Here is a 13,796-nt window from a genome sequence, read left to right on the forward strand (position 1 = left end):
ACCAATTATCAGTATACTGTACGAAAATATCTCACCTTTCATTGGCCACTAGTTCTTCGTATTAAACATTAAGGGCCGTCCAAACATATTGTCTACGTATTGCTACGCCGTTTCGCAAGACGTAGTCGCTGGACTACGACTACGGTGGTTCACTCCAAATGTACCATCTGCGCACTAAACATTTGCTACGCCGTAACGCAAGCCGTAGTCGCTGGACTACGACTATGGTGGTTCACTCCAAGTGTACCATCAGCCTACTAAACATGGTGAAGCATGCGTAAAGTAAGCAGATGCTTTGTGTAAACATAGCTCAAAGTAAATATGTGATGATGATAGCAATTACGATGCGACCAATTAAAAAAAAATCTTTTCCATTATATCGTTGTAGAACAATGTTTATATTTAGAAATTAAAGCCGCAAGCGAAACCTTCCGAACGTTGATTAATATTAATGATTTCCTTTGGGAGCTAATTTGAGTGGATAATGGATCTTTTGTATTCGATGTAAAAGTAATTTGTTGTGACCCTTCGAAACCAAGCAATTAGAAAACGATAAAAAATGTTTATTTTTACATGAAATATAGAGTACTATGTCTTAAAATTAATAACGATGTTTAATAATTAAAAATAAAAAAATTAGAAAACGATCAATATAAACAAATGAAAGTAAACTTCTCGAGTTATAATTGTTTTTTATTTTTTTAATTACTTCTTTTAAATGATTTTTTAAAATTAGATGACGTCAGCTCGACCGCTGCAGTACCACGACCACATAGAAGGCAGGCGTAAAATGGAAGTCATTACTGCGTTTCGGCTGATGAGAGTGCATGCTGGAGACCTAATCTTGCAACCTCCAAAACTGATTGTTAAGACCAAGATTATTTCGTTAAAAAGTGAAACTGTTTTCATCCGAAGGTCGCATTTATATTGATGAGATCTAAAAGGGAAACAATATGAAGTCATTTTTATTTTTATCTATGTAACTGAGACCCTTTTATTCAGTACATAACAATAAAATCAAAGTAGCTATTGCCAAACGTTTCAAATAAAATAGAAAAAACATTTTCCTAGATCTAGTTTGTTAACATATTTTTATAATAGAATTTCTGTTTTTGGAAGGGAACTTATACAAATATTTGCTTTCGTTAGCTACATTAGTCCTCTTATTTTCAGTATCAGAACAAAGTATTTAATAATTACGATATAGTCAAAGTGAAAGACTAAATTTTTTTTTTCGAAAAAACCGCTTGAACATTTAACGTCAAATGGGGTCATATTTAAATCAATGCGATTTCGATTTTAAATTCATTTCACGTAGAGTGTACACAGAGAATTGTGATTCGCTAACATTTAGATTAATTTACGTGCCTTCCATTTAAATTGTATTAAACCGTTGGTTTGCAACATGTTAATGGTTAGGAAAGTAGCATACGATTATGTCGGGGTAGATAATTTCCTTGCATATAGTAACCCCTTTAAATCTGTTCTGATAAAATACTAGTGCTTGCCCACGACTGTGTTAGTGTGAAATAATAAAAGGTTAGCCTAGGTTTCTCCCGCAAACATAAGCAGTCATTTCAAAGATTACCTAGAACAAATGCGGATTTACGGACATACAAATTATAAAAAAAATTTGTGCACATTATATATTTGCGTTACAAGCAATGCAAATATATAATGTGCACAAAATATGAGTTTATTATCGATGTTAAATACACTCTAATTTTATCTGTTCTTATCAAACATTTTTTAAACCTTTAGAATAAGTCTTAAAACTTTATATTATCCCGTTTCAAAAGATATCAAAATATATAGCAATACTTATTAACTTCTGACATAAAAATCATAAATAGTATTTACATTCTGATTAAGACAATATTAAAAAAAAACTGGCGTAGTTTATACTTAGCGTAATCTTTTGGTGCTGTGACTCCGTCAGACGTATACCCGGCGAATTATATTTTAGGTTTTAATTTAATTACAGACAGAAACAAGCTCAAGGCAAGCAGTTTGTACAGTACTTCTAATTCCTTAAAGTGCTTCAAGAAAATGCAAATTACTTGATGTTTTCGCATTAGCCAGTGCATTTATTTAGCTTGCAAAATTTTCACGAAAACATTTTATTTTATTTCAAAGGAATTTAAATGTATGTTTTAAATGTAGACGTTGGATGCACTTACCGTTGGTTTCTGAAACCAAAATTATCATTGACAAAACAAATATAATATATTTTAATTGGAGATTTTGGTCTCAGAAACCCACGGTTAAATATTTTGGCATGTAGTCAGGTAATAAGAGATTAAATTAAATTGGTGTATGTATTTATATGCGATAGGAAATTACACGTAAATGTAAATTTTCTATTGTATAAAATATTTTATTTTTCAAACAAGATATCAAACGTTTCCTAACAAAAACTAACATAATAAGTTCAAAGATATATTCCAAGATAAATTTCATTTACAAACAAAAGACATATTGTTGGCTTCAATATAACGGAAGAGGAACTGAGTGATTGATGATCCTTGTCCCATTGGAACAGTGTATCCAACACTTCTCTATCTCAATACAATCACTAATCCATTGGGCCATGATATTTAACTATCACGTATATTCTTTCTAGTATTATTTTCCTTCGAGTATAACAAAAGAAATTTACCCTATGATAATTTTCAGTAAATGAGGTAAAAAACTGTGATGGTTGACTACGGTCTAATCACCCTTAACTTAGGGTAGGCTCCGAGCCCCTCGGTGGGGACATATTGTGAGCTGATGATGAGGTAAAAAACTTAGCTGAATAAAAGATCCAACTAACTTACTTGAAAGTGGAAGTGAAGGATTTTCGTGACATATTTTTATTAACAAACATATTAAAACATACATTTATAAGTTCCATGTTACTATAGTTATTTCATCATCATCTGCCCATTATGTCTAAGGGTCTCGGAGCCTACCCTAAGTAAGGGGTGACTAGGCTATAGTAAACCACGCTGGCCAAGTGCGGGTTAGTTGACTTTACACATATCTTTTGAATTTCTTCTAAGATATGTGCAGGTTGCATGACGATGTTTTCCTTCACCGTAAGAACTTCGGACAAATGTACCTACATATGTAAATCGGAAACCGAAATACACATTGGTATATGGCGGGATTCGAACTCTGGACCTGGAGATTGCAAGTCAAGTGCTTAACCCCTGAGCCACCGACGCTCACACAATTTCATGTGAAAGTAAATATCATACCGTCAATTTTTTTTTAGAAATTTTTCATAATCGGTCGATGTCAGATGCTAAGTTTAATCCTATACATTTCTAAAAGCGATACATTATTACAACTAAGGTAATGTTACGTATCAACTGTCTTGTAATTTATGTAATTACTGCATAACTAATCTACATGGAAACGTATAACGTAAATTGTACGTTAAAACAATGTGCATAGAGTTTATTATAGTAGTACGATAGAGAACAATGACAATTCGACAGTATATTAATATGCATCGAGTGCAAACTATCGTGGGCTATAGTCGTAGATAGTGTGGCAAACATTGCTATATAATTCACTCTCGCTATGCAATGTGTATTCAGCATTTCTGAACTGTTTTCCAATATTTTCAAATTTATGTCTACATGTACTGACTGATCTTTGACCCATTTCTTATAGAATGAAATTTAATTTTGAAATTGAATATTATAAATGCGAATGTTTAGATGGATGGATATTTGTTTGAAGGTATCACCAGAACGGCTGCATAGATTTCGCCGAAATTGGGTATAGATGTAGAACATAGTCTAGAAGGACACGGGCTACTTATAAAGTGCTATTAATTTACGCGCGGACAGCGTCACGGGCTACAGCTAGTTAAGTAATAACGAGAAAGAAGTTATTGGAAAGACATGTTATAAGTAATCAAGAAAGGGCTTCTTTTAATGACAAAAAATGTTTTGAATTTATCATGTTTTGTTCTTAATAAATATTGTTTTTATTTGTTAAAAAATTGTTGTACTTATTGTTCTCTACTACTTGTTACTACTTTTTTGAAATTCGTTACAACATTTTTGCTCGTATATTTTGTTTTTAAAAAAAGTAAGCGCTATCCGCAGGCATAAATCCAATTTGTTATCCTCTGAAATGAATCTGTTTTAAACAGCTTTTAGCAAATAATTTTATGTAATGTTGAAAAAATTTAGATTATCTCAATGTTTTGTTGGTTGAAAAATAAACATACCTTACTAATATTCTATATGCGAATAAATAATAATAAATAGATGGATGCATGGATGGATGGATGGACGGATATATGTTTGGTTGAAGGTATTTACACAGCGGTTTAACGGATCATGAAGAAATTTGATATACACACAGTAGAAATGGAGGGACACATGGGCTACTAATTACGTCTTTTTTTTAATTCCACGCGGTCGGAGTCGCGGGCGATAGCTATTAAAATAATTTGATAAAATAAATCATTCTGTACAGTTTGCTTTATTTATGTTAATTAATATCATGTGCAAACACTTTTGTTTTTTTTTCCTGTCTACCCGTTGCAAAACTATCGTAATTTATCACAATGTTAGGACTTTGATACTAAAGTTTGACTTGTAAGTAAATCTTCCAAAAACAGCTTATCCTATCTTCATTTGGCGGTGGGAGTTGGTTATATAACCTAGGAATTCCAATAGCACGGCTGAACAGTGACTTTGTGACTACGCTACTCATTAATATGCATTGACTGCAAACAATCGTTCGCGATAGGAACAAACTTCAATTTCTTGATGTTGGTACTTTATAAATGGAATCTCGGTTACAAGGGTATCCAATCTACGTGTTACAATGCTTTTATCATTAGAAACAACTTTTTTTACCTGTGTAATAGACAAAAGTATTTTTTTTAGTTTTTTCCTGTATACATTTCGATGTCTCAATTTGTAGAATACGTTTTAACATTGTATTGTTTTGTTGAATCACTGTTTCTTATAACGTAATGTTAGGGTTCCCTAATATTATGGTTCGTTAATTGCACCAGCAACACTTTGAGTTGCCAGGGAGAGGGACAGAAAATTATCGAGAGGTGGAAAGTAGAAGGAGGTCGGTTGAACATTCAGTCATCGAGCTGTTGAAGTGGAAGGTTGTGGCAAGAGAAAATAAATTAGTGATATCTGGTTTTGGCTGAAATTGGTGAGAAGGTAGCTTACAGCCAGGAGACGGACATAGAATACTATTTATTCATTTTTTTTCCGAATCTATGCCTTAAAGAGCTGCTTTTTATTTAACTTACTAATATTATAATTGCAAATGTTTTTATGGATGTGATGTGGATAGATGATGGGTGTTTGAAGATATCTCTAGAACGGCTGAACGGATCTCGATTAAATTTGGCATATGTGTAGAACATAGTCTAAACACATAGGCTACACTAATTAAGTTTTTTATATATCCACGCGGACGGAGTCGCGGGCGACAGCAAGTATAATATAAAACAGGAATAGCAGCTTTTAAATATTAATTAAATAAGAGCAAATAATATTTGTTAGGGCTTAATGGAAATTACACGGTCATTAAATACTCATTATGAATAATTCATATAATTAATTGCACTCGCAATTGAAACTTTTTATGGTTACTTCAAGTGCGTGTGTATTTTATTACATATGACCCATTTAATTTGTATATTTCAACCTATTTAAATGATTTAAAATCCAACGATAAAGAAAGAGGTATTCGGACACATACATTATGTAACTTAACGAAGTAATTTAATCTTTATTTACTAGGTACTTGAATTTCAAGGTTGGAAATTTTTGCTTGTTATACAACCATTGGTCTTTTAAACGAGGTACAGGGTAAGCGCCATCTGCGCTCAGCCATCTCCAACCCGGTGAAGCTGTAAATGCCTCTTCATGGCAAACAGTGATTACTCAGTCACAAAAAAAACATTGGTAAAATATATCAAATGATTATTAAAGTACTAAAAAACTTACCGTATTACTAAAAAAACATATTTAGGCAATGGTTACTTAAGCACATGTTTAACCTTTTGAACGTCGGTGATGTTGGTGATGATGGTCAAAGTGGTTATATTTATGTTTCACCATAAATCACTATACTATTTTCGGTATACGTATTTCATTATTTATTGGTCAAGAATTCATTTTGAAAGCCTATGCATAATAATGTTTTCGATAGCCATGAGTTGTCAAAAGTTCGCTCTTGGTGTTGTAGTCATGGTAATAAAAGGTTTACGTATGGTTAAGCTAAAACGTATTTGAAAAATTGTCTATTTTTTACCGATTTATAAAAGGAGAACGTTCTCAATTCGTCAGTATGTTTTTTTTTTACACTAAAGCCCTAAATTTCTTAATACAATAAAATGTAAGCAATAACTTTTAAAAGCTTTTCCTAAGAACTTGGAGTGGGCTGGATGTCGAGCTCAAATCAAATTCGACCATCAATCGCATTAGCGGTGACAGGTTGCTTTTATCGAAATCCGAAATCCGGATTAATCTTAAAGAAATGATAGTCTCCTGGGATTTTTAAAGGTGTCTCCTCGATCACAATTTCACGCTTATTTCGTCGTGATAAAATTACGCTCCATTTTTTCTCGATGTAAGAGAAATTTCCATGATTTACAAATTAGATATTTCCTTCTCATTTTATTATTTTACAACACGGCTCATCTTATCTTTTATACAAAATGGTATTTCGATATTTATTTTAACATTTAGGGCCCTCGCACACTAGAGACTTTTTGTCGCTCGATAGTTTTATCGTTTAACCAGTATGAGCATGTAATCGTTGTAATATGCGCATCTGATACATGCTTATATTGATTAAACGCACGATCAAACTATCGCACGACTTAAAGCCTCTAGTGTGCGGGGTCTTAGTGTAGATTTTCAACGATAGTGTAATAGCTACAAAACTTTTTTTATACCGTGTGTGGAATAATATCAATGCACGCAAATCGTGTCTAATAACAAACGATAGCGCACGCACACTTGTAAACTTTGCGCTTCGGAAATTGTAAATTTACTAGCGTGTTAATTTTGAAATGAAACGTTTATTGGTTATATTTTGCTATAAATTTTGGTAGAGCTAAATCAATGAAACTGTTTGCTATATTTTTTTAAAATTTAAGTCCATTGTGGCATTATACACAATATAACTGACGATTAGAAAGTGTATGTTTGATTCTTTAGAGAAACGAATTAACAAAGTTCAATATAATGGCTAATTAAATAATGTATAGAAGAATTTAAAGTTAAAAATATTTAATGAATCTATGTATGAATCTAATTAATGAATCTTTAAAGCGGTGGCTCAGGGGTCAGTCATTTGACTAGTAATCTGCATGTCCTGGGTTCGAATCCCGCCATGTACCAATGTGTTTTTCGATTTCCGATTTACATATGCACATATATCCGACGTTCTTACGGTGAAGGAAAACATCGTGATGCAACCTGCACTTATCTGAGAGGAAATTAAAAGATACGTGTGAAGTCAACCAACCCGCACTTGGCCAGCGTGGTTGACTATGGCCTAATTACCCCTAACTCAGGGTAGGCTCCGAGCCCCTCAGTGGGGACTTATAGTAAGCTGATGATTATATCTTAGGATACTTGCTTACTTAGGATCTTAGGAGGATTGCAACTAGTATTTACTTTGTACATTTTATTTCTATTTTGTATTTCTAGTCTGTATGGAAATAAATGACTTCATTAACAGAAGAATATGTGACTATGAGCCATAACTTTTTAGTGCAAAGTTTTATTACTGTAAGAATACTAGTGTTTAAAGACCGAAGTTTTCCACCTTAAAATCGTAAGAAGTAAAAGATTTCATAAAGCACGTAATAAAATTTTAAATTTTCCTGCTGAGAGCGTGAAAGTAAAATGATTTGAGACAATATTCTTGGCGTATTTGGATTTCGCGCAACGACTTGTCAAATTACCAATAACGCTTTTACGATTGTAATAACACTGAATAAGTGATCTAATTTGAAATGGAATAAATTTTTACGATAGAATCTTTTACGTTTTTGATTCACAGCAATTTCACTGATCAATTTATTTAAATTGTTATTTGAAGCTTCCTAAAATACAATAATACATTATATGTATCTTTTTCTTTTGATTTAAATGTTGGTATAAAATATTAACAATTTTTAACACATTGATAGGTTTTCAATTCTTTTTATTTTGCGATAATTTTCACTGGCAGCTTACAAAACTATAATACTATCACATTTTTATAAAACTTTGCATGTTAGTGAATGAGTTCGTTGTTATAATAACTGTTATACTAAAATAAGCTTTAATTACAGTTTATTCATATTTACCTATAAGAATATCATAAACCTAATTATAAATTAAAATATATTCTTACTAAATAACTAACCACTACAAAATAAATAAATTAATTAATATTATATTAAATAAACGATATATACTAAAACTAAACCAAACTAAAAATAAAACTAAATAATATAAAAAATCGACCCCAAATCGCTGCGGTCACACGGTAGGGTTCCCAAGAGCCTGGCGGCATTCCCCCGGTATTATACTTAAATGAAACGGCAATTAGTTTATTAGATTTATGTTGGGTTTCTGAGATCACATACAGGGATGATAAGTTTTATATACAGCCTTTGGCCTCAGAAACACAATAGACCATATTCTTTATGGTCTAACCGTAAACCATATAAGGATAATTTTTTCGTTAACATAACTCATAAGATAACGTATATTTTGATATTAGGGTACATGTGACAAATTATATTCCTACTGAATATAAAATATTTTACGACACCGGCGATGAGTCTACTTCGTCGTATAAACGCTTTGTAAAACATTGCTCAAGAGAACTCAAGATATTATTTTATAGAATGAAGCCACTAAAGCATCTTTTCGCACTCGACATTCAATAAACCATCGTCGCGTGACACTAATGCTTGTTCATTTTAAAATATTGCGCTTTTAGCCGTTTCCCAGACGCCGAGATTACCTTCACCACAGAAGTAATCGTGTTAACGTCAATACAACATTTTAGAAATATAACTTTGCTATATTAAATTGAACTAGCATGGACTCTGAAGGCATATTATATTGTGTTAAGTTAGCTGATCGCGACTCCATGCGCTGAATTTAAAACAACTTAATTAGTAGCCTATGTGGTCTACCAGACTATATTTTACATCTATGCCAAATTTCATCGAGATCTTTTTAGCTGTTTTAGAGATACTGTCTCTAACAAACATTTATCTATCCATCAATAATTTAATTACAATATTAGTAAGATTTAATGTCGTACCAGATGTGAGTTAAATATAACGATTGTACTATGCTGTATATTATTTTCATACTAAAAAAAGGTATTTTTTTTCCAAATGATTTTTTTATGTTTCAAAAAATGTAATAGAACGTAATTGATGCTGGTATACTAAAACTTTGTATCGTCTAAAAATACTTATTGATATATTCATGTAATATTATGACGTTGTTTCAGTTGTGCTCGTGGAGATTACTTAAAAGTGTACTGGGAAGTGCAAGGTCCTGGTCCTCCTGGTGCGATCAACGAGAGATCGGCGTGGGCGAGGGAGCTGTGCGGCAGCAGATCTGAGGTGCCGTCTGCGCTCTACTCGCCCGGACAGGCAATGGTGTTGGAGTTTCACACGGGGCCCAAACAAAACAACGCGACTGGATTCGTTGGCACATTTAGCTTCATTGATAAACGTGAGTATATTTAAATTATTAAACTCTCAACCCGGTAATAATAACAACAGTCCAAGCTGAGATTTGACCCTAGTAACTGTTAAACGAAGTTAGGCTAAGTGTCTTCAGCGCCTGACCACCTCGCGACCGGTGAAGCGGTAATTGCCTCTTCGAGGAAAAATAGAATGGAAAATAGAAAAATCTTAGTTGTTAGACCGCTTTTTGAATACCTTTTTCGACATTCATAATATGAGAATTCGGACAATAGAACTGGTCGCAATCGCAGTCCAAAAGAGAGCAATATCATTGTATTCATTCTAACGCTGTACTTGCAACTACATTGAAATATAGGATGTTCAGAAACCCTAATCGTAGTTAGTAATACTAGTAAGAATCTCATTTTTATTATCGTTTTGCATATATAAATAACTATAGTTAAAACATACGTTCAAGATATTAAATAATATCGTACGTATAGGTAAAATGGTTACAAAACGATAATTTACATGTAACCACGGTGTTGTAAATTTTATTTAGTACCGATAAATAACGGTTTAATTCTGCGGTAAATCGTAAATTATCTTGAATTCAGGTGACAACTGAAATTTACGTATAACATATAGCATATTTAGTGAAAAATTAAGCAAAGGAGTTACTGCTACTTTATTCAAATCTTTGGAAAAAATCAATACAAAACACTGTGACTCGATTTAAACCAAGCATTTTACAAGATTATTTATGTTATTAAAACAAATAAATTTTATTATTAATTATACACATTTAATATCTTACTTCTTACTAATATTATAAATGCGAATGTTTGGATGGATGGATGTTTGTTAGAAAGTGTCTCTTTCGCGGAAATTTGGCATAGATGTAGACCATAGCCTGGAAGAACACATAGGCTACGAACGAATGAAGTTTTTTTTTAATTCCGCGCGGATGAAGTTGCGGGTATAAACTAGTGTTGTAATAAATTTATTTCAGGTTTAATCTAAATTAAAATTTTAATGTTAGTCGAAATTAACATATTAATTTACCATTGTTTCGTCGTTGTCAGATCATTCAGGCCGGTAATCCCCTAAACTTTCTAATCACACGCTCAGTCAATTAGAACGATTATATTGGTCGATTAGATAATTACTGTCGAGGTAATGCACACTGAAAGCAACTTCAGCTTTTGGTCCAATTATTCCATCGAAACAAGTGATCTAGTTCCGGGAACTACTTTAACCATGGTACTTATATTAGACTAGCTGTCGTCCGCGACGCCGTTTAACCTGGAATTAAAAAAAATCTTAATAAGTATCATTATATTCTTCCAGACTAAGGTCTATAACTACGCCAAATTTCAGCAAGATCCATGCAGCTGTTCTGGAGATACCCTCAAACATCCATCCATACATCTAAACATTCGCCTTTACCTTATAAAGAAAGGACACTAACGATTTACGATGACTGTTCTCACACGATATTCTTCATAACTACCGGCTATTGATGAAAACATAAGATTAAAGTTAATAAGTATTAGAAATTACAAATCTTTCTTGAAAAGTCAAACGTTAATTGTATTTGAAACTCAAAATATAGTATTAAACAACACTAAGTTGAATGTGTAACAAAATTTATTCCGACTTATACTCACGATAGAACCTACCCAACCAAAACAAAGCGAGATAATAGCAATTTATGTGTTCATTCAAGAGCCTTTACAGAAGCTTTAAAACTATAAACAAGATTAACGAGTTAAGAAGCCGATTACCTAAGCTTGTGTTGTGTTACCCTACAATGATTTTACTTATTATAAATACAAAATGTTATTCAAAGATTAACGATACAAAGCTATGTTTGAGTAATGCCTAAACTCAAATACATTCCCATAATAGTACTAAATATTCGGCCAACTAAAGTACCAACTTCGACCAACTATTCGATCAATCATTATTCAACCAACTTATATTTGACCAATTTATATTCGACCAACTCTTAGTACACCGGATTACTAAAAGTATCAACTCTTTTTAGTACTTTATCTCCGAGTTTACAACGAAACGTTGCATTGTAAAACTTTTTCCTATTTTGTTACTCGACTGTTTTTGTAATACTTTTTGTATAGACAGGAATTCAGTAACGAGTAACTTTTGTCCACTAACTTGTTAATTAATTTTCTTTCCTGTTTATGTTTATATTATAAACTAACTGTCTCCCGCAAATCCGTTCACGTTGCATTAAAAAAACTTAGTAGCCTATGTGTTCTTCTAAACTATGTTCGACATGCATGCCAAATTGTAGCGAGATCCATGCAGCCAGTCTGGGGATACCTTCTAACAAAGATCCATACAAATCCAAACATTCGCATTTATAATATTTTTAATATAAACAAAAGATTTCGTTATAAATTTGATTTAAATAATAACAACTGATATATTTCATCATCATAATCAGCTCACTATACGTCCCCACCGAGGGGCTCGGATCCTACCCTAAGTTAAGGGTGATTAGGCCTTAGTCAACCACGCTGGCCAAGTGTGCGTTGGTTGACTTCACACATCTGTGAATTTGTACTCAGATATATGCAGGTTGCATCACGATGTTTTCCTCACCGTAAGAACGTCGGATAAATGTACAAATGTAAATCAAAAATCGAAAAACACATTGGTACATGGCGGGATTCGAACCCAGGACCTGCAGATTGCATGTCAAGTGCTTAACCTGAGCCACCGACGCTCGTGACCGACCGACTGATATATTTAAAATATAATACTACATTAATTTCGGTTAGTTAACATTCATAACTTCCCGACCTTTACAGATTAAATTTTGGTACATGCCAACAAAATTTAATTTCGATCGAAACTTTGAAACTACATGCATACTGTAATTAAGGTTTATGCGTTAAATCATCATTATTAAGAGATTTATTTTCAACTAATACAATGGAAATTAATTTTCAATTTAAACTTAGAAAAAAATTACTAGTGGAAAAAACCTTTTGTTTTGTACATTAATTTTTAAATTGGAAAATCTATGAATAGTTTGACTCGTATTTTTAATATAACGATAGCATTATACCAATGGCTTCGTCGTAACTATAAAAGTTTTTGTAAATAAAATTCTGTACAGATTTCAATTAATATCAAAATTAATTTAAATGTTTGCCAGCTTTTATACCACTACGTGATTTCCATTTAAATAGTGTTTATTTCAAAATTTGCCCGCGTTTTGTGAGTAATCAGTAGAATTCAAACATTTTCAATGATAATTACGTCTCTTGATAGCCGTTGAATGCTTTCAAAAAGCTCGCAAAAGTTAGAAAGTTGATATAAATAATACAAATATTTGTTAGGAAAGTTTGACCTTCTCTACAACATACGTAGATCAGGATAATTTGTTTCATATAATTTATTATTAAAAATTACATATACTAACTGTTGTCCATGGCTTTGTCTGTGTTTAATGTTTTATGAAGGTATGAAATTTATTAGTTACTGAAAAATAAATTTATATATTTTACATGAAGAGTCTTAAATCTATCATATTACATATAATATTAAAAACGAATAATTAAATAAAATATTATATATAATTAAAAGCAGTCCCTTTAGGCAAGATTCTGAAGATACTGGCAGCGTTCCCCCTTTGAATAGCTATACTAATACTTTGTCCGACGTCGCTGCCAGCTCTTCGGTTGCCTGAGATGTCGATTTACTTTTTTGAAATTTCCATAAAAAGCTTTAAAGCGCTAAGACCCCACTGACCAAGGGTCTCGACGCCGAATGGAACAAATTCATATTTGGAGCCTAGACCGCTGTATTTGCTTGCTTTAGTATTTTAGCTGTGTTTAATTAAATAAATGAGTAATTAGATAGTAAATGCGTTCCTAACTGTAATATTTCTTCAAATTTCGTCTAGATGCTTTAGGATTTTACCAGGTAACAATCAGCTATACATGCATCCATCCAAATGTTTACATTTATAATATAAATAAGGTATCTACGATGAACAGTTGATCAGACACCATAATAACAGTAGAGTGTAAGTAATTGTTACCATAGTTCTCTGTAATCTCCAGAGACGGAGACACAT

General features: G+C 32.4%; 1 protein-coding gene across 1 annotated transcript in view; it reads left to right on the top strand.

Annotated features, from left to right (window-relative positions):
• The window catches only part of Sol1 (CUB domain-containing protein Sol1), a 236,536-nt gene that overhangs the window by 106,044 nt on the left and 116,696 nt on the right, over window positions 1-13,796 (top strand). Inside the window, exon 5 of the mRNA XM_013318496.1 lies at window positions 9,505-9,731. Coding sequence (XP_013173950.1) covers window positions 9,505-9,731 — 227 coding nt within the window. The remainder of the gene's footprint in view (window positions 1-9,504; window positions 9,732-13,796) is intronic.

The sequence above is a fragment of the Papilio xuthus genome, unplaced genomic scaffold (assembly GCF_000836235.2).
Source record: "Papilio xuthus unplaced genomic scaffold, Pxut_1.1 DF826923.1, whole genome shotgun sequence".
NCBI classification, from domain to species: domain Eukaryota; kingdom Metazoa; phylum Arthropoda; class Insecta; order Lepidoptera; family Papilionidae; genus Papilio; species Papilio xuthus.